This window comes from Natrix helvetica, assembly GCF_964273705.1.
Source record: "Natrix helvetica genome assembly, chromosome: Z".
Classification (NCBI taxonomy): domain Eukaryota; kingdom Metazoa; phylum Chordata; class Lepidosauria; order Squamata; family Natricidae; genus Natrix; species Natrix helvetica.
In genome coordinates this window covers 1048729-1076474 of record NC_138554.1, presented here as the reverse complement: position 1 = coordinate 1076474, position 27746 = coordinate 1048729, and the positions used below count along the sequence as shown (strand labels likewise).

At 49.0% G+C, this 27746-nt stretch overlaps 2 protein-coding genes across 5 annotated transcripts; both read right to left on the bottom strand.

Annotated features, from left to right (window-relative positions):
* Positions 1-200: 200 nt before the first annotated feature.
* Positions 201-16278, bottom strand: LOC309401735 (phospholipid scramblase 3-like). 4 transcript variants are annotated; one of them, XM_081970915.1, is made up of 8 exons: positions 16193-16278; positions 11698-11812; positions 7182-7462; positions 5344-5386; positions 4319-4539; positions 3473-3634; positions 3154-3315; positions 201-3012 (listed from the first exon to the last, which is right to left on the bottom strand). In XM_081970915.1, the coding sequence occupies exons 2-8, from the start codon at positions 11708-11710 to the stop codon at positions 2950-2952; spliced, it is 945 nt and encodes a 314-aa protein (XP_081827041.1). In that variant the 5' UTR covers positions 11711-11812; positions 16193-16278; the 3' UTR covers positions 201-2949. The 4 variants fall into 4 exon arrangements, with proteins under 4 accessions (XP_081827041.1, XP_081827042.1, XP_081827044.1 ...); XM_081970916.1 differs by lacking the exon at positions 16193-16278 and adding an exon at positions 13900-14036; XM_081970917.1 differs by lacking the exon at positions 201-3012 and having other exon boundaries at positions 3177-3315; positions 4263-4539.
* Positions 16279-20233: 3955 nt separating this feature from the next.
* LOC309381842 (transmembrane protein 256 homolog) lies at positions 20234-26407 on the bottom strand. The gene is made up of 4 exons (XM_081933128.1): positions 25707-26407; positions 25055-25092; positions 24745-24825; positions 20234-20580 (listed from the first exon to the last, which is right to left on the bottom strand). Exons 1-4 carry the CDS (start codon positions 25783-25785, stop codon positions 20437-20439), a joined length of 342 nt encoding a protein of 113 aa, XP_081789254.1. The 5' UTR covers positions 25786-26407; the 3' UTR covers positions 20234-20436.
* Positions 26408-27746: the final 1339 nt, after the last annotated feature.

Here is a 27746-nt window from a genome sequence, read left to right as displayed (position 1 = left end):
GTCCTAAGTGTGAAACACGATGGTAAGTCATTTCCCCCACCAATGCCGTAAACTTTGGTCGCTAAGCGGAACGTTGCAAGTGGAGGAATATTTTGGCTTTCTGTTTGCATTGGCTGCTTTTTAAGGATTGGCGCCCACTCTCGCATCGAGAGATGTGAGTTATCAATCCAATGAAATCAACAATTAATCCATCAAAGAGGAAAAAATTAGCAAATTAGCATATTTATTCATTTTTTGGTTCAGCCTGGAAATTCAAAAGTTCCGTCGTCCGCGGGACCCAAAATGGCATCCTTCCGAAGGAAGGGGAGGTGTTGCGGCGCGCTTGACCTCCCAAAACTAGCTCCGAGCCTCCCTCCACACGAGGGGAACTACATAACCCATCACCCGTGCCACCGTTCGGAGAAGATGGCCCAAATCGGAACCCCAAACTCGGAGACTTAAATTTGTCCAAGCAAGCGTCAACTTCAAGAGTCCATCTTTGCTTTCTTTTTCTCTCCCAGCCACGGATCCTTTCTCCACAGTCAAAATGCGAGAGTTGTGGGGTACAAATTCACCCCATGCCACCCCAAAACATTTGGTATTTAAATACAGTACGGAAAAAGACACCGAATATTAATATTATACAAGACGCTGAAAATTCGGGAAGGGAAAAGGGGGGGGTTTGCCTTGCCGTGACCCCCAACCCTGAGCTGATGTTGGGGAGACCCTAACAGTCCTCAAAAGCGGGGAGAGGGTCTTGCTAGTTTAGTGGTTAAGGCAACGTGGCACCAGCAAACATTGCAAACATCCATGCCTGACCAAGGAATTAAAATCCCAGTTCGGAAGGTAAAATTATCTACAAATTTGCGCCGGAGAGAGTCGAAACGGTTGGCTCAAGACCATGCTTCGTCCTTCGTGCCAACCAGTCCGTTCCACGCCGACACACGCCAACACCCACCAGACATAATCCAGACAAGACCCATAAAGCGTCATCCCCGTTGCTCCCTTCGCGATCGGCTGAAGACTACAACGCCCATGCCTCTCGGGGCAGCAGCCCAGCCTATCGCCCCAGGGCACCACGTTGGCAAAAACAAGTCCAACCACGTCCCGTGTCAGCCCAGTAAAAAGAAAAAGAACAGTGAATCAGCAATTGAGACAGACAGATGTCTCCAGATGTGCTTGGTTTCCAAACTTGAGGCACCCATGCCGCTCGGCTCCTTGAAGCCTTGCCATCATCTGATTTGAGTCCAACAACGGAGCCTTTGTTAAACCAAAGATGGCTTGTTTTGTTTTCCTTTTAACAAGCAAGGATTATTCTTTTTCCCCCACTCGGATTTTTCAGGGGAAGGGCAGTGGCACAGCTGCCAAAATATAATTATATTTATTCTGCCAAGTGTCCTCCTATGAATTATCTGCCTGGCACAACTCTCTGATGGGTGTGTGTGTGTGTGTTTCTCCACTGCCCCCCCCCCAGCCCCTCTGCTTGGAGATCTGGAGAATCTGTGGGGCACGGACACCCATCCCTGGGAGTGACTAAATCCACACCCAAGGAATAAACCTTCATCTTAAGGCTGTCGTGTTCAAACTGGGCACCTTTAAGACGTGTGGACTACAACTCCCAGAATTCCCTTAGCCAGATATGTTATCTTCTTCTCTGCCTTGAGCAATTTCAACCAAACTGTGTGTGTTCCAGCTTAACTCTGGAACGCCTGGCCCGCTAAGGAGAGCAAATGCGGCGTCCTAGAGCGGCAATTGTTTGTGATGTCATGGGAAGGAGGAGGGACAGCCTGGGCTGTTAAGCAGAGCGAGTGCGGCATCCTAGAGCAGCAATTGTTTGTGATGTCACTTCCTTCGCAGCTTCCTCAGGAAAGCCAGCCGTGACATTCGCCCTCCAGTGGACGAATGGGGAAGCGCCTGATGGATTTGGGGCAAAGGGCCAGGATTGTAGACAGGGCGGCAAAGAGGAGCACATGGGAGGGGGAATGGATTGGGCAGGGATGATGGGCATGGGAGTAGGGGGAAGAAAGGCCCCTCTCCATGGCTCCCTGTCAGACAAAGGCTTCGACGTCTATAAATATCCAGGCAACGCCTCGTCGCTAGCTAGTCATTTATAAAGGAGACTCGCTAGAAATCCAGGCTTTGGATAAACTATGTCTGTAAGCATACCCCCGATCTACTAAGTCCATGATTCTTAAGTTGGCAGGGGAATTCTGGGAATTGAAGTCCATACATCTTAAACTTGCTGAAATGGAGAATTCTTAAGGACTAGGGCTGTCTGGTTTTATGTGCCAAGTTTTGGTTACACAATAATCCACCGTTCTGAATTTTTTTGACTAGACTCTTAAGATAGCCTTGGTCCCCGCACCCCAAAAAAGCGCCCAGGCACCCCAACTCACACGAGCATCCACAGCGATCTTCCCCGCCAAACATTTCCCTGAAAATCACAACTTTAAAACTGGTAACACCAGAACCTCTAACCCAACACGTTTCCCAACCTTCTTCTCTCCTTTACAGAGCTGGACTTCAAGTCCCATAATCCCTAGCCTGAGGACGACCGATAAGAGCGCGGCGCAGGACAGAGTCTTAACAAGGTTTGCGCAGAAGTACAAAACCCACAACAGCTTTCGGGCACCGGAGCAAGTAGGATAAGATGCCCAGTTTTTGGACACTTGGAAGCCTTCCAGCTGGGCAGCCTTGCCATCTGTCAAAAATGCTGTAGGGTCTGCTCGGGCAGAGGGGGGGTTGGACTAGATGACCTGCCAGGTCCCTTCCAACTCTGTTAATCTGTGAAGCACCTCTGCGCAACGAACGGGAGACAGAACGGGAAGGGAAGACAATCCTAACTAAGAAACCATCGCTGTCAGACCCAAACACACATATACACATACCCTCTACACACAAACACACACACACACACACACTCTCCGTTAGGTCAGACCCAGGAAAATTGTCCCCCATTTTGAGATGATTTCAGCTGGACAGCACAGAGGTCCTCTGTCCAACTTCGCCCGTCTTTTCGAAAAACATAAAATCCTGCAAAACAAAGGCAAAACGAGTCAGACGTTGCTGGAGTAGAGTGCCAGGAGGTCTCGGTTTTTTGGGGGGGGGAGGCGTAGGGAAAGTGGATCCCCTCCCACCACAGATCTTATCCCCCTCTTCCTTGACCAGACTCACAATGAGGAAGCAGGCGCCCATCAGAATCGCCTTGACCTTCACGTCCAGATCGATGGGGAACTGGATCCCGAAGTTGTCCGTGTCGGTGAAGACTTCCTTAAGGAGGCCGCTCCACTGCTTACTGATCCGGCCCACCCCACGGGACTCGTCCCGCGTCTTCACCTGCAGGAAAGGACACGTATAGACTGGGCAAAACCTGGCTTAATAGCGGTCACTGTGAGAGGCCTCTCGGAGTCTTAGTGGACAACCAGCAGTCAAAAAAGCCAACGCAATCCTAGACTGCATTAACAGAGACAATCAAGGTTGTCTGCACGCGCACCTCGAAGCTGACATCTCCGCCACAGCTGCAGGCAAAGCAGGGCCCCAAAACCCGCAGCACCGTCTCCTTCTCCACGTTCTGGATGGAGAACCTGGGCATGAAAGGGTGCCAGGTCTGCACCACGTAGCCAATGGTGGCGCCCGGCGGGCACTGGACTTCCATCTGGGCAAAGGAAGGGGGGGGAAAAAGCCGGCATCAGAAAAACGAGGTTGAGAGGTTCCCCAAGTTAGTCACAAACCATCCCGTTTTTAACCCGATTTCATTCCTTTTTCATCAATCTTGTTAAAGAAAACTTGGGGAATATTTCACTATTGGTTAAAGTTGGCTGTCAAAAGAGATTGACGGGACATCAATCCAGCGGGAATGGCAGGAGAGCTTTAAAAGGACAGGAGGGACATTTTCCCACACCACCACAGGAGGGCCAATCACCAGGTGACGGTGAATTCTAGTCCTGCCTTAGGCATGAAAGCCGGCTGGGTAGTCTGGGACTTTTCTGCCTAAGGCAGGACTAGAACTCACTGTCTCCTGGTGATTGGCCCGAAGTCACACAAGCCTTCTTTCATACTTCAGGTGAAACTAGAACTCCCCATCTCCTAGTGACTGGCCCAAAGTCACTTAGCCAGCATTCATGCCTCTGAGGCACGACTAGAACTCACTGTCTCCTGGTGATTGGCCCGAAGTCACGCAAGCCAGCTTTCACGCCTCAGGTGAAACTAGAACTCCCCATCTCCTAGTGACTGGCCCAAAGTCACCCAGTTGCTTTCATGCCCAAGGCAGGACTAGAACTCACTGTCTCCCGGTGGAGCCTGGATGCAATTGCCCACCAGGCCCCCCTCGCCGGGTTACCTCCTGAAGGCAGCAGGGGAAAAAGCAGCTGACGCATTTCAGCGGGCGGACCAATCGGATGACTTCGCGGCCGCTGGGATCGTCCAGCCTCATGGAGAAGCGGCGTAGCGAGCCGCAGCAGTTCCGGGTGCAACAGTCGTTCTGCTCCTCCGCGTGGAAGATGTGCTGGCCGAGGCTGTTTCGCACCTCGTACTTGTTGTTGCCTTCGAAGCCGATGAACGCTGCGGAGAGGAAAGGACCGGAGAGAGAAAGGGATGAAGGAGAGCAAGAGGGCATAGTGTGTGAAGGTGCCATTTGTTAGGGCACGCAGGGCGTTACCCTGTCAGCTCCAGCACGCATGCGCTCACTGGCCAATGGCTGACTTTGGCCTTCTTTTTCGGCCATTTTTCACGAAAAATAACCCCAGCACGCAAACCGTAAGTTCGGCAATGGACTTCCAGTTTGACCGCAGGGCCGTTTTTCGCCCTCTGGTGGGGCAGGGGAGGCCGTTTTTGCTCTCTCCGGGCTCCTAGAAAGCCTCTGGACCCTGGGGAGGGTGAAAAAACGGCTCCATCGGATGCCAAAAGCAGGGTGGGTGGGGTGGGGGTCACGCACATAGCATTATGGGTGTGGGCACGCCCGCACACGACCCCCCTGTGCTCCCCCCGCTTTTGCATGCGATGGGGAAAAGGTTTTAGCCATCCCTGGGCTAAACTATCACGTTTTTTGATTCGGTAACTTCCTTAATAGAAGGTGGCAATGAAGTAAGACATAATATATCTTGACTTCAGCAAAGTGAAGGGGGGGGGAAAGAGTTGGCGGGGGAATTCTGGGAGTTGAAGTCCACAAGTCTTAAAGTAGCTAAGCCTGGACAATCCCCCCACCCGATCTATAGGCTTCCCCAACTTCTGCTTCCTAACGTCACAACTCCCCCCCCCCCCAACCGCCCAGTTCAAGGCCTGAGGGAAGCTGAGATTCGGGCACGCCCGAACTCTGTCCATGCACAAGGTCTCCGAAAAAATTAATAATGGCTTTGACCCCCTTACCTTCTACAAGTTCCACCTTTTGATGGATCAAAATTTGGTCCACCTGGAGAAAAGCGACAGAACAGAATCGGAGAGGAGGGAAAAGATAAATGAAGAATTCAAACCAGGACTATTTCTTTTGGGAATCATAAACGATAAACATAACAAGGGGGTAATCTACTTAATAATACATATTATTACGGCAGCAAGAACGGTCTTTGCCCCAAACTGGAAAAACAGGAAAATTCCACAAGAAGAGGAAGTAATTAGGAAAATTCCTGTTTTGTGCTGAAATGGATAAATTGACGTGAGAATCGAAGAGCAAAGGCGAATCAGAATATTGTAAGATCTGGGATAAATTTTTATCGACGATTGGAAGGAAAAAAGGAAAGACCCAAAATAAGCAATGGCTTAAGATTTATAGAATGGAGATTAAAATTAGGTGGAGACTCTAGAAAGAGTGCAGAGAAGAGCAACAAAGAGGATTAGGGGACTGGAGGCTAAAACCTATGAAGAACGGTTGCAGGAACTGGGTATGTTTAGCTTAAGAGAAAGAAGGACTAGGGGAGACATGATAGCAGTCTTCCAATATCTCAGGGGCTGCCACAAAGAAGAGGGAGTCAAGCTATTCTCCAAGGCACCTGTGGACAGAACAAGAAGCAATGGGTGGAAACTAATTAAGGAGAGAAGCAACTTAGAACTGAGGAGAAACTTCCTGACAGTGAGAACAATTAATCAGTGGAACAGAAGTTGCCTCCAGAAGTTGTGAATGCCCCAACACTGGAAGTCTTTAAGAAGATGCTGGATAAACCATTTGTCTGAAACGGTATAGGGTTTCCTGCCTAGGCAGGGGGTTGGACTAGAAGACCTCCAAGGTCCCTTCCAACTCTACTATTGTATTGTATTGCATTGCATTGCATTGCATTGCATTGCATTGTATTGTATAGGTATGGAATCATAACAAGAGGGAACTTACAAGATGGAAAACTTACGGTTTCCAAATGAGATGAAAAAGAAAATTATTGCAGGAATATCCCAAAAAATTATACGACAAAGGGAAAAAAATCCTGGAGGAACGAATAACGCAACACTTTAAAAAAAGCCAAATTCCCCAAAGTGACTGTTAAATTCTGTATTTTTTTTTCCTCATGTTTTAAAAAGTTTCATTAAATATTAAGCAAACCCCATTTCTAAATAAACAGTGTGTTTGTCTGCATACAAATCATTTTGAGAAATCATAACCATGATAGTTACGATCACATTCATCATATTAATATGGATCTCATAATTGTAGTAGCATTTGCTTATCCATTTTAATAAACCTTTGCTACAAAAAGCATCCTTCTCTTAGATTTCCACATTGCTAACTTCTGTTCCTGTTGGTTGGATAAAAGGAGTCCCTTTTTTAAAATATTCAGTTTCTTCCTTTTCATTTAATTGTAAGTGTTAATCTATCCATTTCTGCACATTTTCGTATTTTTTTAAAATTGCATTTTCCTCTGTAGGGAAATCTTCATTTTTCCAATGTTGGGCAAATACAATTCTAGCTGCAGTCAGCACATGTAAAATTAAGAATTAGTATTATTTTTCCAGTAATTCTGTATTTCTATCTGTGCTTCTGGTTGCCTTCCGTTGGGAAGCCATTGGGGGGCATAAGACAGTAGAGCCTCCAGCATCAAGAGCAGAGGGGATTGAACCCAGAAATTTGCAAGCTAAGCACGTTCCTTGAAGTCTGCCGTCTCAAATCAAAATCTGTTTTTCGTTCTGCACTTATAAACAGGGAATCTCACTTTTAAATCCCTTTTCTTTTTTAAAAAAAATGCCCCCCACCCCCCTCCATTCAGCACCCTTGTGCTTACCTGAGTCAGGTATTCCAGGCCAGGTGGGATGCTAGCCGACACAGGCAGGTAAGGGGTGATGGCCGCGTGGGGGTCACCAGACTGGGGGTGTTGGGGAGAAGCGGAGTGATCCCGGTATCCTCGGGGGGGCGGTTGGGGGGCTGCCACGTAGCCGGGCCCAGGACTGGCACTGGGATAGACGTTGAACCCTGGGCTGGGGACGGAGGGCCCAGCGTGCGGTGGTGGCACGACGGGGTAAGGCGGAGAAGCCACTGGGTATCCGGGCTGTGGAACATGGTACCCTGTCAAAGAGGACAAAGAGAAATACAAACTCAGTTCCTGAAACTTTACCTGCAAATAGTGGCAGGTTAACAGACTTAATAGAATAATAAGGGCTGGGAGGGATCTTGGAGGTCTTCTAATCCAGCCCCCTGCTCAGAATAACAGTGGGAAGGGACCTTGGAGGCCATCTAGTCCAACCCTCTGCTCAAGTAGGAGACCCTTACAAAATAACAGAGTTGGAAGGGACCTTGGATGTCTTCTAGTCCAGCCCCTTTGCTCAAGCAGGAGACCCTTACAGAATAACAGGAGTTGGGAGGCACCTTGGAGGTCATCTAGTCTAACCCCCTGCTCAGAATAACAGAGTTGGAAGGGACCTTGGAGGTCTTCTAGTCCAACCCCCTTTGCTCAAGCAGGAGACCCTTACAGAATAGCAGGAGTTGGGAGGCACCTGGAGGTTATCTAGTCTAACCCCCTGCTCAGAATAGCAGAGTTGGAAGGGAGTTCAGAGGTCTATTCCAACCCCTTCCTCAGAATAACAGAGTTGGAAGGTGCCTCAGAGATCATCTAGTCTAACCCCCTGCTCAAGCAGGAGACCCTTACAGAATAACAGGAGTTGGGAGGGACCTTGGAGGTCATCTAGTCTAACCCCCTGCTCAGAATAACAGAGTTGGAAGGGGCCTCGGAGGTCATCTAGTCTAACCCCCTGCTCAAGCAGGAGACCCTTACAGAATAGCAGAGTTGGAAGGGACCTTGGAGGTCTTCTAGTCCAGCCCCTTTGCTCTAGCAGGAGACCTTTAACAGAATAACAGGGGTTGGATGGGACCTCAGAGGTCATCTAGTCCAGCCCCTTGTTCAACCAGGAGACCCCCATTTCAGACAAATGGCTGCCCAATTCCTCCTTAAGAAACCTTCACACTGCACGGGTGCAGCATGGGAAATGTAATCCCCGAGGGAAGGAGGTGGCTTGCTTTGCTCGTCTGAAGGAGGCAAAAGGGGATCGGGTGACACCTCCCCCACCCCGGGACACTGTAACCGTCACAGATGCGAGTCAGTTGCCAGGAGTCTCCATTTTTATCGTTGTGACGGTCGTTGCAGAGTGAAAAAAAAATGTTTTCGGTTGCTTTTTCAGTGCCTGGAAAAGGAACCGTCGCGAAGGCGAGGACTGGCCGTACAGCTCGCGCCTCCCGCATTCGGGACTCCGAGGAGGCCGTCCAAATTTGATTCCGTTTCATTTCTTCGGCAAGTGGATGGCAGCCGCCAAATTCACCCGCCAGGTGAGACTTCCGGCAGCTGGCAAACTTTTTTTAAAAAAATTAAAAATCCATCAGGCGATTAAAAACGCATTGCAAAGAATGATTCGGGTCTCCCTCGGCTGGGGTGGGTGGTGGGTGCGAATGATGCTCCAAAGGGTAACCGCGGCAGGTTACGTACGAGGAGGGGGGGGAGGATTCCCTCTGCACCCCCCCCTCCCCTCCCCGACCTAACCTGCCCAGGTGCATTCCATGATCCACGCCCTCCATCCATCCTCCCGGCTTCGCCCGAAACAAGACCGGCATAGAGGAGTGCCCGCATCATCGCCATGGCAACCTATGGATCAACCGTGTTTTGCAGGCATACAGGTTTGATCAGGTTAGGGCAGGAGGGGACCTTGGAGGTCATCTAGTCCAGCCCCCTGCTCAAGCAGGAGACCCATTGGATGGCCCAGGCAAACGGCCTGACTCCCTTTTCCTTGGGGCAGCCCCTCACAATACTGGGAAACTGCTCTCCTGTCACCCCTTACTCCTCCTCCTTTTCATTCAACTAAACATACTCAATCCCTGCAACCGTTCTTCACATATTTTACTCTCCCAGGCCTTTAATCCTCTTAGTTGCTCTTCTCTGCCCTTTTTCCAAAGTCTCAAACCTTTTTTTTTTTTTTTGCAGGGGTGGCTTTACTAAGGCTTCACAAAGCGGCGCTTAACCCTTCGCGCAATTTTGAGTCTTGTCTTTTTCTCCTTACACAGCCGAGAATTGTATTCCCCTTTTTTTGACTCGCGTTTAAACTCCAAAAGCCATCTCCCAGTTCCCAGTTTTGGAGCTAGGTTTCGCTCAATACTTGCATTTCCCATTCCCCACCACCACCACCCTTTGGGCTTTCTGGAAAGGGGTGGGTACCACAAGTCCCATCATCCCCACCTCGCCGTCCTGAAAAGGCAGCCTTGACGGGAAAGACAGCAACCATTTTGGGGAAGTCAGCCTGAAAAGCACAATTTTTATTATTGTCGTTATTCTGACGCTGACGTCATTCTCTGCTTTCCGGGGTTGGTTTCACTCCTGCAGCAATTCAAACGGCTGCACCTGGTGGAAGATTTAAGGCTTAAAAGCAATTAAAAGGAAAGAAAATGAAAGAGAAAATGAAAAACGAAAAATTGGCTAGGTTTTCTGGCTGATTCACAAAGACGGCAGGATTTCTAGTTAGGTCACAGATCTTTTTCCCAGCAGGATAACTCAAGCTTCTCCTTTGAGAAGACGCAAAATTAAATTTTTATGTCTCCTAATGTAGACAGAGAGAAATTCACGTTTTTCCTGTTGTGACAGCCTTCTGGCGCTATCAATTTTCACCGTCTCCTCCTCCTCCTTCTTCTTTCAGGAACTTATCAAAAAACCAGACAGATTGAGTTTCGTTTCTCTTCTACCAGGCCACCTGTTGCTGCAAACGAGCGGTAAAATTAAAATAGTAATAATAATTTCATAGTATTTGCAAAGAATATAAAAAGAGATGGGTGCAAGCAACAGGGTCAAAGATCATTGAGGGAGAGAATTTCCCTGCTTTGCAAAATGATCAGGAAATGCACTTTTTTGTTCTAAGGCAGGCGTCGTGTCTTGTGGCAAGGCGTTCCAAAGTCTGTCGTTGGATCCTGTTGCTGTTGTTTTTTCTCCCCTTGTCCTGATTCTTCCACTACTCAAGCTTTACCCGGATTTTCCCACGGAATTTAAATCTTCGGATGATAGGAAGGGAGTTTGCCAAAAGTTGGCAATTTTAAGACGTGCGGACTTCAACTCCCAGAATTCTCCAGCCGGCTTCCCCCCCCCTTACTTTGCCGAAGTCAAAAAGATATATTATATCTACTGTATTCCCACCATCTATTAAGAAAGTTTAAAAATACTTTTTTTAAAAAAATGGGACAAAGTTATCTGACCACATTTTAACAGATTAGCAGAGTTGGAAGGGACCTTGGAGGTCATCTAGTCCAACCCCCCACCCCACCCAAGCAGGAGACCCTGGCCTACACCATTTCTAACCAATGGCAGTCCAGTCTCTTCTGGAACATTTGCTCTTGTCCTGCCTGTGCTGAATTCTGGGGGGGACCCTTGCTGGCTGGGGATTCTGGGAATTGAAGTCCGCCCGCCTGACATTTGCTGGGATGGAAAAAGAGGAAAACATGCCGTATTTTCCGTGCCTGGAAAACGTGCAGGGTTGAGGAATGTACCAGTTGGGAGGGAAGGAAAAATGACAGCCAAAAAGGAGAAAAGCAAAGAAATTTAGTAATTCCATCTGTCGATCCGGCTCTGAACTGAATTTCCAAAGGGAATAAAACTTTTCAAAACAACCAAAACATCACAGTTGAATCGAAAGCAGCTCAAACCAGCTGCCGAATATGCAGAATTTCTGGTTTTTTGTTTTTTGTTTTCCCCTCCAAAATCAGGACGTTCAAATCACTGCCCCCGGGGCAAATTCGAACCTGGGACGTCCTCGACATACAACAGTTCATTTAGCGACCATTCGAAGTCACAACGGTATTGAAAAAAAGCGACTTGGGACCGTTATTCACACTTACGACCGTTGCAACCCAGGCTCTTGGGCCACTGACTCGCATTTACGATGGACGTCCATTTGCGACCTGACGAGCAAAGGCAGCGGGGGGAGGGGGATTCCCTTAACGACGGAAGAGCTTCGCTTCAGGTCTCTGGCAACAATTAGTGTAAAACTAGCCAAAAGTCACTTAACAACTGCAGGATTCGCTTAACAACAGCAGACTCACTTAACAGCCCTGGCAACGATTATTGTAAAACCAGCCGCAGTTCACTTAACCGCTTCGCTGAACGACATAAGTTCTGGGTTCTAATTAAGGTCATAAATCAGGGACTACCCTAGACATGTCACTAAGGAGATAAGAATTTAAGTGAAACGTCAAGAAGTTGGAAGGCTCCTTGTCTCGTCTCGTCCCCTGAATGGGGCATCGCAGGGAGCAGAGCTAGGAGAAAAACCACAAACCTGGAGCTGCCATGATCCCCGACTTCAGAGAGGGACCCCCACTCTGGGCGGCTTCAGATCAACAACCGACTCTTCCTTCCATCTGCAAGAGTCCCTTCGGGGGAGAGCGGGCGGTCTAGAAATCAAATCAAATCAAATAAATAAATAAATAAGATCCCTGCACAAAAAGGGATTGAAGAGAAGCTGTTGGCGTTTTCAAGGGGCATCTGGTGTGAAACGGTGACTTCGTTTTAACAAAAAGGGGGACAAGGGGTGTCTGTGTGCGCGGGCGCGCGTGTGTGCGCACAACTGCCCCCCCCCCAAATATTCAGGAATTTAAGGGGGGAAAGCTTATTCCTTGCATCACCTGGGACACTAGTGGGCAAGCTTGGCCCCTTTAAGACTAGTGGACTTCAACTCCCAGAATTCCCCAGCCAGCACGATCTCGCGCACGCGCACACACACACACATACAGACAGATTCCAGCTCCCTCCTTCAACAAACCAACAGATTCCAGATCTCTGTTGCACCAACACACACACACACACAGAGAGAGAAAAGAAAGCAAGGGGAAAATACAGAACCCAGAGGATCCACTGTCAAATGAGAAAGGGGGGGAAATTGAAAAGAAAGTACTAAATATACAAGTATATATTCAAGAGAGAGATATAAAGTGGGGGGGGGGGAATAGTTAGGATAGATTAGCAAAGGGAAGGGAATAAGGAATGATACTAAATTATATTTGGGTTTGCGGAAATACCATCCCAAGGAAACATAAACTAAGATTTGAAAGAGACACAGAAAAAGAAAGGGAGAGAGGAGGAAAGGAAGATAGGGGAAAGAAGAAAGAGTAAGGAGAGGAGGATGGAGGGGAGAGAAAGAGAAGGAGAGAGAGTAGGAAGGGGAGAGTAAGAGTAGGCTAAAGGGAAGGGGAAGAAGAGGAGGAAGGAAGGAGGGAGAAGAGAAAGGGAAAAGAAGGTGGCCTTACAACAGGAGGAAGGGATGGGAAATAAAGCAACCCAAACTGAATATTATAACCTATTAAATGGAATAACAAATGTATAAGAATGGCAAATAGAAAGAAGAATTATGTCAATGTATACTTAGAATGGTATGTAAGAGAATAAAAAATAAAAATAAAAACATTATTAAAACGCACTCCAGCTCCCTCCTGCCACAAACCGGCTACAGGCAGGCCCTCAACTTACAACGCTCCGTTTAGCGACCAGTCCAAGTTACAACGGCACCTTGAAAAATGTGACTGGGGGGGGCATTTTTTCACACTTCCCCACCATCGCCGCATCCCGGCGATTACGGCGATTAAAATTCAGGCACCAGGCCGAGGGACTCGTACTTACGACGACGGTGTCCCGGAGTCGCACGATTCCGGCAAGCAAAGCCCCATTCACTTAAAAACCCACAGGACTTAACTTTAAACCACCGCGGCAGTTCGCTTAACGACGGCAGGCAAGAAAGGTCGTCATACGGGGCAAAGCTGACTCAACAACTGCCCCGCTCAGCAACGTACATTTGGGGGTCAATTCTGGCCGTACGTCGAGGACAACCTGCATGGATTCTCCCCCCCCCCCATCCTTGGGAGTCCTGCCGAAGGCACGGAACTACAGCCTCCATGAGGCTCGCCCCCCCCCTGGGCTGTGCAGCCTGGGAGTCGGAATCCAACACTTCTGAAAAGTGCTGGGTTTGTAAGAAATGCCACGCATTGCACCAAGCTTGTGCTGGATGCAAAGACACACACACAATCCACAACCCACACCCTTTCCCTGGGCCAAGTCCGCTGCTGGGCCTCTCCTCCACGCGAAAATCTCCCCCCCCACCCACGTGCGACCCCCCCCTCCAAGGCTGGCCTTGCTTTGAGTTTCTACCAATCTGCAGCATGGCCAAGGGCGGGGGGGGGGGGCACACACACACAGGGAGGGAGGGAGACCCCAGCCAACCCCACCGGGAACCAACCCAAACGGGACTTTGCCAAGGCAGCTGGGGAAGGTACAGCCAGACCCCCCCCAACCGATCAGCCCCCCCCTCCCACTTAACTTGAGGCCAAGGGGAAGGGGCTTCCCCTCCGCCCTGAAAACAACGGGAGACCCCCCCACAAAAAAACAAGGGCGCCTCTGCCCTGCACCCCTTTAAGGGAAAGGGGAGGGGGTGCAATTGGAATCCTCCCCCAGCCCCTTCCCCCGCTGGGAAGACCTCCAAGCCCCTCACCCGTCCCGTCCCTTTCGCTCCAAGCCCGCTCGCCAAGGCCGGCAGGGAGGCGTCAGTCTGGGGAGGGGGAGCAAAGCAAGGACGAGTGGCACGTGGTCTGCCGGGAAACTGGATCCCCTCCCCAGGGGTTGCGGCCGAGGGCGGGGAGGAAGGGAGGAGGAGGAGGAGGAGGAGGGCAGCCTCTTCCTGCCGCCTCCTTCCCCAACCGGGCGCCCCCCGCTATAGATAGGAGAGAGAGAGGAGGGAAGGGGGTGATCTAACCGCTAAGCCACGCTCTCCTCCTTCCCAGCCTTGCCCAGACCTCGCCCTGCCGCCCGCGGGGTTTTGGGAAACACACACACAAATACACAGTGTTGCTTTTGCTTAGAAACACAACACACACAAGCGATGCCCTGCGAAACAGGAGGGAGGGGCGGGGAGGGGGGCATAAAAGGGGCAGGGGCGCAATCGTGGCCCACCCACCCACCCCCAAGGCTAGCAGCCCCCCCCTCGGGAAAACATAGGGTGTGTGTTTTGTGTGTTGTGTGTGCGGACAGGAAGGCGTGGGGTTTTCCATAGGAAGGACGCAGCGGTTTCCAGCCTCTCGCTTTGACGGATGGCAAGAATGTTGCGGAGTTTTTGTTTGGTCCAAACTTGTGGAAGTCCTCAAGACCATCCCGAGAGTTTCTTGACTCGCGTTTATTTCCCCCCGGGGTTGGGGGCTGGGGGGGCTGTTTCTGCAGCTTTGATGCCGGGTCTTTCAACGTGCAAGCACGCCACGCCAGGGAGGGAGGGAAGGAAGGAAGGATGGATGGAAGGGAGGGAGGGAAGGAAGGGAGGGGGGAAAAAGGCAAGGAAGAGGCAGGGGGGAAGAAGGGAAGGGGGATAAAGGGAGGGAGGGAAGGAAAGCAGGCAAGAGAAAGGAGGGAAAGAAAAAATAGGAAAAAGGGAGGGAAAGAGGGAAGGGAAGAAAAAAGAGGGGAGGCAGGGAGCCCACTTCTCAAGGTGAGAAAGGAATAGAATGAAAGAGAGAAAGAAAAGTGGAAGAAGAGGGAGGGGGAAAAGGGGGAATGGATAGGGAAGGAAGGAAGGAAGGAAGAAGAAGGAAGGAAGGAGAGAAGGAAGGAAGGAATGAGAAGAGGGAAGGAAGAAGGAAGGAAAAAGGAGAGAAGGAGGGAGGGAGGAGGGAAGAAAAGAATGAGAAGGAAGAAGAAAAGGAGGAAGGAGGGAAGGAAGGAAAGTTGGAAAGAAGGAAAGAAAAGACGAAGGAATGATGCAGGGAATGGAAGGAAGGAAGGATAGGAAAGAAGGAAGGAGAGAGAAGGAAGGAAGGAATGAGAAGGGGAAAGGAAGAAGGAAGGAAGGAAAAAGGAGAGAAGGAGGGAGGGAGGAAGGAATGAGAAGGAAGAAGGAAGGGAGGAAGGAGGGAAGGAAGGAATGAGAAGGGGGAAGGAAGGAAAGATAAAAAGGAAAGAGAAGGAAGAAAGAGATAAGGGAATGGAAGGAAGGAAAGAAGGAAGGAGAGAAAGAAGGAAGGAAGGAAAAAGGAGAGAATGAAGGAGGCAGGAGAGAAGGAAAGAAGAAAGGAAGGAAAGAAGGAAGGAAGGAAAAGGGAGAAAGAAGGGAGGAAGCAGAGGAGGAATGAGAGAAGGAATGAGAAGGGGAATGGGAGAAAGGAAGGAGATAATGGAAGAAGGAAAGAAGAAAGAAAGGAAAGAAGGAGAGAAGGAAGGAATGAGAAGGGGGAAGGGAGGGAGGAAGCAGAGAAGGAAGGAGAAGGGGAAAGGAAGAAGGAAGGAAGGAAGGGGCCCACTTCTCATCAGGAAAACGAAAGGAAGGAGACCTTTGAAGGTACCGATGACGACGTAAAACCCCCATCAGCCCAGCTCTTTCCTGGACTCAATCCAACGCGCAGTCCGCGGTCTTTCACAGAATTCCTCGTCGGGCGGAAAGGACCGAGGAGCGGAGCCAAAGGGCCTCCGGGTTTGGAAAGCGGGCAGGACAGGCATCTGGCTGGCAAAGTCCCGCTAGCTGGACCCAAAGAGGGGGCGATGGGCGACGCCCCCCCCCCCGTTTCCGAAGCCTTCCTATTGGGGAGGGTGGCTTGTGGGAGCGGCTGGGCTTAGCCTTATGGGTCCAGCGATCCTTGCCCTACAACACCCCGGCAAGGTAGGCCACTCCAGGGCTACGCCAAAAAAGAAAGCGGGCGAGAAAGCGGGAGAAAAAACGGCTTCGCCTTGTCCACCCCCCCTGAGGTCCGCGACCCCCCAACTTTGGATCTTCCTTTCCAGGACCCCCCTCCTTCCCCCGTTACCTGCAGATCCGGAGAGAGACGAGCGGTACCCGGCGGAGGCGGGGAAGCCAGGCTGTCGAGGGGGGGGGGCGCTTTTTGTTCTGCTTTGGGGAGGGGGCGGAGCTGGAAGGAGGAGGGGAGGGGCTGCGAGGGAGGGTTAACCCCTTGAGGGTGGGTGGGTGGGGATTCCGCCCTTCTCCCGCCCAGGGAAAGCATCCCTCTGCACGTCGGAAAGGAGTTTTCTTCTTTCAGAGTTGGAAAGGGACGTTGTAGGTCATCTAGTCCACCCCCACCCCTGCCCAAGCAAGGTTTCCATCCCCACCCCACCCGCGTCTGTCTTTTCCCCCAGCCCCGCCCTGCCTGGCCTTTGTGCCAGCTTCCACGGCCGCGCCTTTTCCTCCCCGGAGTCATCCTTTGTGAGATGACATTCACTACAACGCCCATCAGCCCCAGCCACGCAGCCGAAGGAAAACCGGGGCTGCGGGCTTCCCCCCTCCCTCTCCCACCACCACCAGTTCTATGTCCGGATTGAAGCCTGCAAAGCCACAGGCCGGCCTCAAGGGATGGGAACGTGTCAAATCAGGTGCTTAGTGGAACGTGGGAACTCTCGAACGCAGCTCCCGAAGCTCGAAGCTGGGCTAGGCAGTTTCCTTGGGGCCGGTAAATGAAGAGCCTTTCAAGTTTTATTTTATTGAATAAAACAAACAATTTCTAAATTAAGATTTTAATTTTATTCTCGGCCTCCCTGGCTCAGGTGGCTATGTAAAAATGGTTTAATAATTGAATTTAATTTAATAAATAACATGATAAATAAAAATATGGGCCGCTCACCCTCCACCTAACGAGCCCCATCGGGACCAAAACTTTGGTTGCTGACACAGATGGCGGCGAAGGGAGCTTTGCCCCATTCTATGACCTTTCTGGCACACCGCTGTTAAGTGAATCCCTGCAGTTGCTGAGCTAGTAGCACGGTTGTTAAGTGAATCTGGTTCTCCACATTGAATTTGTTTTTCCGGTCACAAAAAAGGGGAGCCCATGACCCCGGCACACTGTGACCGTCATAAACATGAGTCAGTTGCTATGCGTCTGAATTTTGATCATGGGGATGCGGCAACGGTCATAAGTGTGAAAAATGGACGTAAGTGTGAAAAGTGGTCATAAATCTCTTTTTCGGTTCCATTGTAGTTTGGGATGACCGTTAAAAAAATGCTTTTAAGTCAGCTTGTATAAATAAAAATAATAATAATAATAATAAACAGAGTGCTGCTTTTCTCCATCAAAATCTTCCTCAATCTAAATCCACCCCCCACCTAAATTTATATAATCTGGGGTATCCAAGCTTGGCCCCTTTAAGATCTCTGGACTTCAACTCCCAGAATTCCCCAGGCAGCCTGGGGAAGTCTTAAAGGGGCCACGATTGGACAGCGCTAATATGATCTGTATCCCAATATAAATCCAACTTGTTGGAAGTGCAAAAAAAAATGCAAGGGACTTTCTATCATATATGGTGGAGCTGCCCGGAAACTCAAAAGTATTGGATTAAAATTTGGAAATGGATACAACAAATTATAGAGGAACAAATAGAATATAAACCGGAACTCTTTCTGCTGGGAATAAAAAAGGGGAAATATAGAAAGAAAATTAAATATATACTAATACATCTGTTGACGACAGCCAGAATAATGTTTGCCCAGTGCTGGAAACAGAGTAATATTCCCCCAGATGAATTAGTGATTCAGAAAATACTAGATTGCGCAGAAATGGATAGATTAACATTAAGATTAAAGAACAAAGAAGAGTCTGCATACTATGAAATTTGGGATAATTGGTATAAATGGTTGTATAACAGAAATAAAGTTAATCTAGCCAAGAAGCATGGAGAAGTGTATAGAACTGTAAATGAATGTATAGAAATATAGAAGCGATATAAGATTGGTAGATATACAGGTATGATGACACAACAATGTTAATGTGATGATTGAAAGTTGCTATAGATGGGGGAAAAAACAATAAAAGAATCTATTTAAAAAAAATACGATCTGTTTTGCTCCACTTCAGACACTGGAAACAAAATAAATGAGAACAAAATAAATAAAAATTCAAGAGACTGGATGGCCACTTGCCTGAAAGGATATTATAGGGTCTCCCTGCTTTGAGAGGGTTGGACTAGAAGACCTTCAAAGTCCCCTTCCAGGGCTATTCTGGATTGAAATAAAATCAAACGTCTCCCTATTTTTTTAGGCTGCCATGCGGGAGAATCTGACCTCTTCTTTCAGTTTGCAGAAACCCTCGAGGGAAAACGCCCCAAAACTGTTTCAGGTCCACAAAGGGCACCTCCTTTATTGCGTCACACCTGCAAATTCTAGATTTTGCCTTCTTAACTTTTAAAATTCCCCAGCCTTTTGCATTCACCTACCAAGGGGGGGACCACTTAAAGTGAGCCCCCAAATCTCAGAATTGGGGTGGGTGGGGTGTCTAAGCCCCTTATTCCTTCCTTCTGCCCAGCCACAGAGGAGGACTGGTTTTCTGGGGTTGTGAGGTGGTCACAAATTGGGGTTTTCAGCCTTGCAACATCCCCCAGAAGCTGGCGTTGTGTAACTCAGCCCAAAAAAAACACAGACTTGACCCGTATGGGGAAATCTCTCTCTGGGAAATTTAACCAGGTGGCTTCTGTGTTTTTGGAACTGGAGGGTTTTCAGCATTTTGTTTCGACATTTGGGGTGACCCCGATTTTTGTGTTGATGCAACGTTTGAAATCTGACCCTTTCTTTGTTGTGTTTTAGGGATTTCAGAATTGTCAAGCCTCCCAGGGCCTCTCGGTTGAGTTGGGTGGCTCCAGAAATTGAATGAATTAAAAAAAAACCACTTCCTAATAAATAAGATAAATAAGGGAGCCCACGGTTCGCGTTTTAATTCTGAAGCCTCTTTAGCCAACGTTCCACCGTTATCTGGGGTCACCCTAATTCAAAGGGGGCCACCACCACCCCCACGATACTGGAATCACCACAGTTCTATATTATAGCCCAACACAAGGGTGATTGGAGGTCTTCTAGTCCACCCCATAGGGGCCCGAGACAAAGTCCTCCTTCCATGTTGGACAAAACGGCTGTTCAATCTTTTCTTGAAACCTATAGACAGTTAGACAGACAGAAAATGATGGATGGAAGATAGGTAACCAGCTAGACAGGCATGGAAGATAGCTAGACATACAGGCAGACATGATGGAGGGAAGACAGATGGACAGCCATAGAGTCCTAGGGCTGGAAGGGCCTTTAGAGGTCTTCTAGTCCAACCTCCAAGGCCCAAGGTAGATAGACAGACAGACATATAAGATGATACATAAAGAGAAGAGGAAGATGATAGAGGCAGAGATAGATAGATAGATGATAGATAGATATGAATAGATGATAGATTAGATAGATAGATAGATAGATAGATAGATAGATAGATAGATAGATAGATGATAGATATGAATAGATGATAGATAGATTAGATAGATAGATACGACAGACAGACGAGAGAGGATGATAAAGAGAAGATGGATGATGGGCGACAGAGATAAATGATACATACAGAATGATAAACAGACACACACCCACACCCACATATATACATAGAGAGAGAATAGATGTGTTGGAAGATAGCTAGAGAAACAGACAGACAGGGTGCATGGAAGGCACAGATAGATCATAAAACTCTAAGGCTGGGAGGGACTTTGGAGGTCTTCTAGTCCATCCCCTTTCCAAAGGGAGGAGATCTTATCTCGTTTCGGACAAATGGCCGTGCAATCTTTTCTTGGAGAACCCGCAACTTCTGGAGGCAGGCTGTTCTACTATCCATCAACATCACAACCACACACCCCCAAGGCCCCCCTTGCCCTGGCAGTCTCCCCTTCCTCAACCAGGGGGCTGCCCGAATCTCCCCCCCAAAAAGACGCGTTCTGGAAGGCATGAAATCAAGTCCGTTTATTAAAGTCACAATTAAAGCTGCATGATTCTGTACACTCGTGTGAAGCCAAATAGCCTTGGCACGATGCCATCCCACCCACCCACCCACCAAATCTGGAGCCACAATAATATTAATTTATCCTTAAAAAGAAAAGAAAAGTAGAAATTCAGCCCTTTCAGAATTTAATTCCAGTGCAGCTTTTGGGAGACGCCTCCGCTGCTCCTTGAGCTCCTTCCTCAACCCCCAAAACGGAGAACGGTGGGGAGGTCCAGTGGGCAGGGCAGAGGTTCCTGGTTCGCCCAGCCTCATGGGGACCTTCAGGGAGCCAGGGCCAGCCAGCCAAGGATGAGGAGGCTCCCGCCATAGGGTGCCACGTGGGTGAGGGCCGGTTGGCCGGTCAGCGCATGGTAATAAAACGGCCCGCAGAAGAGCCCCATGCCCGCCGACAGGACGCCACCAGCCTAGCAAAGAACAAAGAGGGTTTTAATGTGTTTGCCCCTCCCTGCAAACCACAGACGCCCCCCCCTTCCTGTGCCAAGCTGGGACAACGCTAGGCAAAGGAATAGCAATGGACTTCAATTCCCAGAATGCAATGGAATAGCAATGGATTTCAACTCCCAGAATGCAATGGAATAGCAACGGACTTCAATTCCCAGAATGCAATGGAATAGCAACGGACTTCAATTCCCAGAATGCAATGGAATAGCAATGGACTTCAACTCCCAGAATGCAATGGAATAGCAATGGACGTCAATTCCCAGAATGCAATGGAATAGCAATGGACTTCAATTCCCAGAATGCAATGGAACAGCAATGGACTTCAATTCCCAGAATGCAATGGAATAGCAATGGACTTCAACTCCCAGAATGCAATGGAATAGCAATGGACTTCAATTCCCAGAATCCAATGGAATAGCAATGGACTTCAACTCCCAGAATCCAATGGAATAGCAATGGACTTCAACTCCCAGAATGCAATGGAATAGCAATGGACTTCAACTCCCAGAATCCAATGGAATAGCAATGGACTTCAACTCCCAGAATCCAATGGAATAGCAATGGACTTCAACTCCCAGAATGCAATGGAATAGCAATGGACTTCAATTCCCAGAATTCTGGGTGTTCACAAGCCTCTTAAAGGTGCGGAGGTTCATAAAAAACCCTGCTCTAGAGAATATGGGGAGGGGGCAGTGCTTCCCATGTCACAAATGGGTATAGATGTTTGTGCAAGAACAGTAAAAAATTACAATCATATTCATTATTTAATCTATTCTTAGCTTAATACCAATACGTTAAATATCTGATATTTTAAATCCTCTTCTTAGTTGCTTAACTCTATTAACTATTTTCTATATTGTGCACACCTACTTTTACACCTAATTTTTATATTTATCCTCTAACCATTGATGAGACGTTTCCCATATCGCATCATAACCAGTTTGTTCTTTCTCTTTAACTGCCAGTGTTAATCTATTCATTTCTAATATTTTCCTTATCATATTCTCCTTTGTAGCGATCTCTTCACTTTCCAAGTTTTGTGCAAATACAATTCTAGCTGCGGTTATGACGTGAACAATCAAATATACATTTTCTTTACTAGAAGTTTCTGGTTAAGATCCCCAACAGCAAAATATTTCAGGTTCAACAGGTTGTTTGTATCACCTTTTCCAACACCACGCATACTTTTATTCCAATATTTTTTCCCTTCTAGACATATCCCCCATGGATGATAAGAAGAGCCAGGTGTCTGGTGACATTTCCAAGGTTGAGCTGACTGATCTTTAAACATAAATGTCTTGGAAAGTATCACGCCTTTTATTTTATTTTTTTGGCATCCCACAACAAGGCATGCCCTCCCAACTGAAAATCATGTCCCTGCAGAAGAAAAAATGATTACAAAAACGTATAATTGTCTTTTAAAATTCAAAATGGAGGAGGAAACTGTGAAGGAAACCATGGTAATTTGGGCTGAAAATGTTGGGCACAATATTGAATTGGAGCACTGGGAAAAATTATGGGGGGAAAAATTATAAATTGACTATGTCGGCATCGTATCATTCCAACACTGGAAATCTTTAAGATGATGTTGGATAACCTTTTGTCTGAAGTGGTGTAGGGTTTCCTGCCTAGGCAGGGGGTTGGACTAGAAGACCTCCAGGGTCCCTTCCAACTCTGTTATTCAATATAAAGAAAATATCTACACAATGTTTTTATAGGTGGCGTTTATCCCCCCATTGGCCAAAACGTTCCCAAATAGACCTACAAAGTGCTGGAAATGTAACTACCAAGAGGGAATCTTCTATCATATGTGGTGGACATGTCTGAAAGCTGAAGAATTCTGGACAAAAATAAAAAAAAACGGTTGGAAGAAGTAACAAAACAAAAAATTGACATGAAACCTGTCCTGATTCTCCTAGGAATAATCAAACAATATTCAATGTATAATGCTTCATATAATTATCGTAGCTAGAATCTCATTTGCCCAAAATTGGAAACAAAAAACCATTCCTTCAACTGCTAGAATGCACAGAAATGGACAAACTAACGAAGGAACTGAAGAGATAAGAGAGGAAACAAGAGTAGTACTACAAGATATGGAATAGGTGGTATAATTGGCTTGAAAAGGAATGTAAACTCAATGTATAATGAATGCATAGAACATAGCAAAAGGAGATGTATATATGGAGATGTAAATGTATTTTATTTATATCTATTTATATATCTATATCTATCTATCATCTATCTATCTATCATCTATCTATCATTTTTCTGTCTGCCTGCCTGCCTGTCTATCATCTTTCTCTCTGTCTGTCTGTCTGTGTCTGTCTATTGAGCAGTATCATCTATCTATCTATCTATCTATCTATCTATCTATCTATCTATCTATCTATCTATCATCTATCTATCTATCTATCATCATCTATCTATCTATCTATCATCTATCTATCTATCTATCTATCATCTATCTATCTATCTATCTATCTATCATCATCTATCTATCTATCTATCTATCATCTATCTATCATCTATCTATCTATCTATCAATCTATCTAATAATAATAATAATAATTTTTAATTTATTAGCCGCTCCCTCTCCAAAAGGACTCGGGGCGGCGTACAATAAAACATATAAAACATAAAAACATATGTGCAAACACATAAACAGCAAATCCACACATATACAAAGACATACATGCACAGAGGAGGTAACAATTACATCACATTAAGAATGTTAAAAAATCAGCCATTAAAATACCCCTTAATAACAACACAATTTAAAATTTAAAAGGACTGTCAGGAGGAATAAGAAAAAACTACGGTTGAGCCAGGCCAGATAATTGAAAAAGGTGGGTCTTAAGCTGTACACGGAAGGAGCGGAGATCGGAGGTAATCCTGATGTCACGGGGGAGGTCATTCCACAGGGCTGGGCCCATCACAGAGAAGGCTCTGCTCCTGGGTGTCGCCCCCCGACACTGTTTAGTGGATGGCACCCGGAGAAGTCCCTCTCTGTGTGAGCGGATTGGTCGTAGGGATGTATGGGGCAGGATGCGATCCCGCATGTAACTAGGTCCTGTGCCATGAAGCGCTTTAAAGATCGTAATCAAAACCTTGAAACGCACTCGATAGACTACAGGAAGCCAGTGCAGCTCGCGCAGGAGAGGTGTTACAGGGGAGTATCTAGTCCTCCCCATAATCACCCGCGCGGCCGCATTTTGGACCAACTGCAGTCTCCGAGTGCATCTCAAGGGGAGCCCCATGTAGAGAGCATTGCAGTAGTCCAGGCGAGACGTCACCAGCGCATGGGTGACTGTGCGTAGGGCATACCGGTCCAATAAGGGGCGCAATTGGCGCATCAGGCGAACCTGATGGAACGCCCCCCTTGCCACGGCTGTTACATGGTCATCCATGGACAGCCGGGCATCCAGGACGCCCAAATCTATCTATCTACTATCTATCATCTATCTATCATCTATCTATTTATCTATCTATATCTATCATCTATCTGTCTGTCTGTCTATCCATCTATCATCTATCTATCTATCATCTATCTATTTATCTATCTATGTCTATCATCTATTTATCTGTCTGTCTGTCTGTCTGTCCGTCTATCCATCCATCCATCTATCTATCTATCTATTGTGTCACAATCCCTGGTATGCCCAAAATATGGGAGGGAGCATATTGCTTCCCTTTTCTGTCTATCGGCTCACCCTAGGAGCCATCCAGGCAGAAAGCCATTTTTTTAGGTTGCCTTGTTACATTTGTGTTGCATTTGTGCTGATAAATAAACAAATGCAACACACACACACACACACACACACACACACACACACTGAAACAAAGAGGAATATGTATATGACAACATGTTGTAGAATGGAAAACCAGAAATTAGAAAAAAGAAATACCGATATACCGGAAAGCTGTAAAAGGATAACTGTGATTTTAATGTTTGGAAAATGGGGAATAAAAATATTATTTTTGTAAAAAAATGAAGATCACGTCCCTGCCGTCCCCTCCCCTCTTTTTTTTAATGCCCGTTTAATGCAACTTTGCAAGAGCTGCGCTTGGAGGAAACTGGGGTGGGGGTGGGAGTCAGCCCCCCTCCCCAATAAAAGAATACCTACCAGCATGGGGTAGCGGCAGTGGGGCACAGCCAAGAGTGCCAGGCTGTGCAGGAAGTGGTACTTATTGGCCGTGTTGTACAACTGAGGAAAGAAAGCAAGACAAAAATAAAGCATCACAACCGTGGGGATTTGCACGCCCCCCCCCCGGAATCCCCCCCCCCGCCCAGCCACCCCTCCCAGAGCGGGCAGGGGTTGTGGGGCAGGACTCCCAGTGTGGGGGTCGCAGAGGGGAGAGGCCCGTCATCGGAGAATTCCAGCTGGCTCCCTCGAGGGAGGGTCTTTTGGGGCTGGATGGGTGGGGGTCTTTTACCTCTTTCAGGTACTCTGGCTGTTCCTGGGGGTGGAAGCCTGGAAGAAGAGCAGCGGGGGGGGGGCAGTTATGGGGGGGAGAAGATTGGGGGGGGGATGCCCACTTTTTTGACTGCCCCATCCATTGAGACCGCCTGTCCTCGCTTCCACAGAGTTGGGGGCTTCAAACTGGTGCGAGAGTCACGGGGGTCCCTTTGCTCCTCCAAGGAGTGGCCCGGGGGACGGGACCCCGAAGTCTTGGTGGGTGGTTCAGACTCCTCTGGTTCCCCCCTCCCCCTGGTTGGGGGATGGCTCCAAGGGGTGGCATCCTGCCTGCATGACCTCATGGGGTTCCCCCTCCTTCAAAGGCTCAGCATCCAGCTGGAAAAGGGACCCTAAGAGGTCGTCTAGTCCAGCCCCCTTGCTAATTCCATTCCAGGCGTGCCGCTTAGCGACCGCCCAGTCTTAAAACAAAGCAGACCCCCCCAAATCCCGGGAGTTGCGCAATCTGACTGTCCCCCTCCAGGCGTCTAAGCAGAGACCCCTCCCCATATAAAGACCCCTCCCCAATTTGCAGCCGGCTCTTCTCTCTCCAAGCGCCCCCCACTGGTGGGATCCGAGCTCCAGCCGGGGCCGGATCCTCCGCAAGCAAAGCCCCGCGCCCCACCGCTCACCGTGCGCCCCATAAGCGGCCGCCCCCACCGCGGACGCCCCGCTCAGCGCCCCGAAGCGGCGGAAAAAAGTAGCCGCCATCCTCCGCTTACGGTTCGAACGTTGCCGACTAGGCGCGTCTTAGCCAATCGGCGTCCGCGGCGCCTCTTTACTATGCAAGCCGCACCCATCCAGCGGGTCTCTCGCTCGGCCAATCGGCGCTCTCTACCGCTTCCTGAACGGCAAGCCAATGACAAGCCCGATTATCCAATGGGAAATGAGTTTCCTTCCGTTATCCTGGCTTGTTGTTGTTTTTTTGGTGTTCTCCACTCCGATTCGCCCGCGAGGTTGAGCTGCGAACGCCAATCATGGCACAGTAGCCAATTCCAGGAAGCCGGGGGGAGGGAGGACGCAGTCGCAGCAATTGCCTGCGTCGTTGATGTCAGGCGGACGATTTATGCAATTTGCCGTAGCGCCCTTGCCACAGCGCCCTCTGGCGGAAATCACGAAAACTTTTCGTTTTCGTTTGGGGCTTTTCCAAGTGGTGCCCTTTCCTTTCTCTGGCATTTCTTGCCTCCCACGCGCGGGTCTTGGCTGCTCTGGCTTCCCCTATTTCAGCATGTGTGGGAGGGGAGGTGCGGGAGCGGAAACGGGGGACCCGCGCTTGCCGTACACGCAACGTCACAGCAATCCCGACGTTACCCCCCATTCCTTTAAAAAAAATTTGCACGATTTCGCCCCATTCTTTTCACGTGGAAGCATCAACGACCAGTCAGGATGCCACCTCGTTCTGCTGAGCTGCAATGACGCGCTCGGACCGCCAGGCGGCAGCAGGAGCGTAGGGATGCTAAGCAACACGCGGGCTTGGAGGGGGGAGCAGGACGTCTCCATCTTGGACCACAGCTGCCCTGATGTTCCAGCCCGGTCTTCCCCCAACATGGAGCCCTCCGCCTCGCTGGATTGACATCGAGCGTCATCCGCCCACCAGAGCGGCCCAAACACGCGTGCAAACCCTTGTAACGTGTGAACGCGCTGCGCGAGGAAATGCACGCCGGGAAAACTGCTGCCCGCTGCCACCCCCCCTCCTCCCTCGGACTAGGCACTCTAACCTAGTGGTTAGAAAGCAGTGCCTGCCTGGGGGATGGGAAATGTAGTCTGACATCTCAATCAACCCAAGGAACAGAAGTTGCCTTCGGAAGTGGTGGGAGCTTCATCCCTGGGGGCTTTTAGTAGAAGCTGGACTGCCATTGGTCAGAAATTGTGTAGGGTCTCCTGCTTGGGCGGGGGGTTGGACTAGATGACCTCCAAGGTCCCTTCCAGCTGTTCATCTAACCGCCTTGAAATAACCCGAAGAAGCCTTGAGAGAGTGGGGCGGTGATCTCATAGCCCCCCACCCTATCCCCACGCAAGGACCGACTCCTCCGGCTTCCATCGGGACTCGGGGTTCCCACTCTGGTCCGAAACGCCCCCTCCCCAGGCTTTTTCGCCGCCCCCTCCCCTTAAATTAGGAAACTCTGGCGTTTACTTCTGAAACTTGGGCGCCCACGCGAAAGCTGGTACGCGTGTCAGCACAAACGATGGGGTACGGCTCTGGGAAGCTCCTCTGCCAACACTCCCCCCCCCCCGCCCCAACCCGGCAGATTCCCACGAACAAAGGGAACCTCCCTGTATAGGAGTAGTCTATCGCCGCCGAGAGGAGAGAAAAAGCTGCCCCCACCCCAAAGCCCATTTGGGTGGGAGTTATGGGTGGGCTCTCCTATAGTTTCTCTGAAGCGGGGGTGGGGCTGTCCGGCCTCATCCCGACGATCTTGGTAGCCCCTTTTCTGCCCAACAATCCCCCTCCCCCCTATTTTTTTTTCTACCTCTGATCCTGCCGCAGCTCTCACGTGCAGAGTGCCTCTGGCGTTCCCGGGGGTGGGGGAGAAGAACCCTCCGAAGCCCCTTCCTCCCTCTCCCGGGGCGAGACCCCCCCTCCTTGGTCCGCGAGCGGGGCTCCAAGAGACACGCGTGGATGACCGTCTCTGGTTTATATTCCCCCTCCCCACCAAAAACAGCCCAGCTGA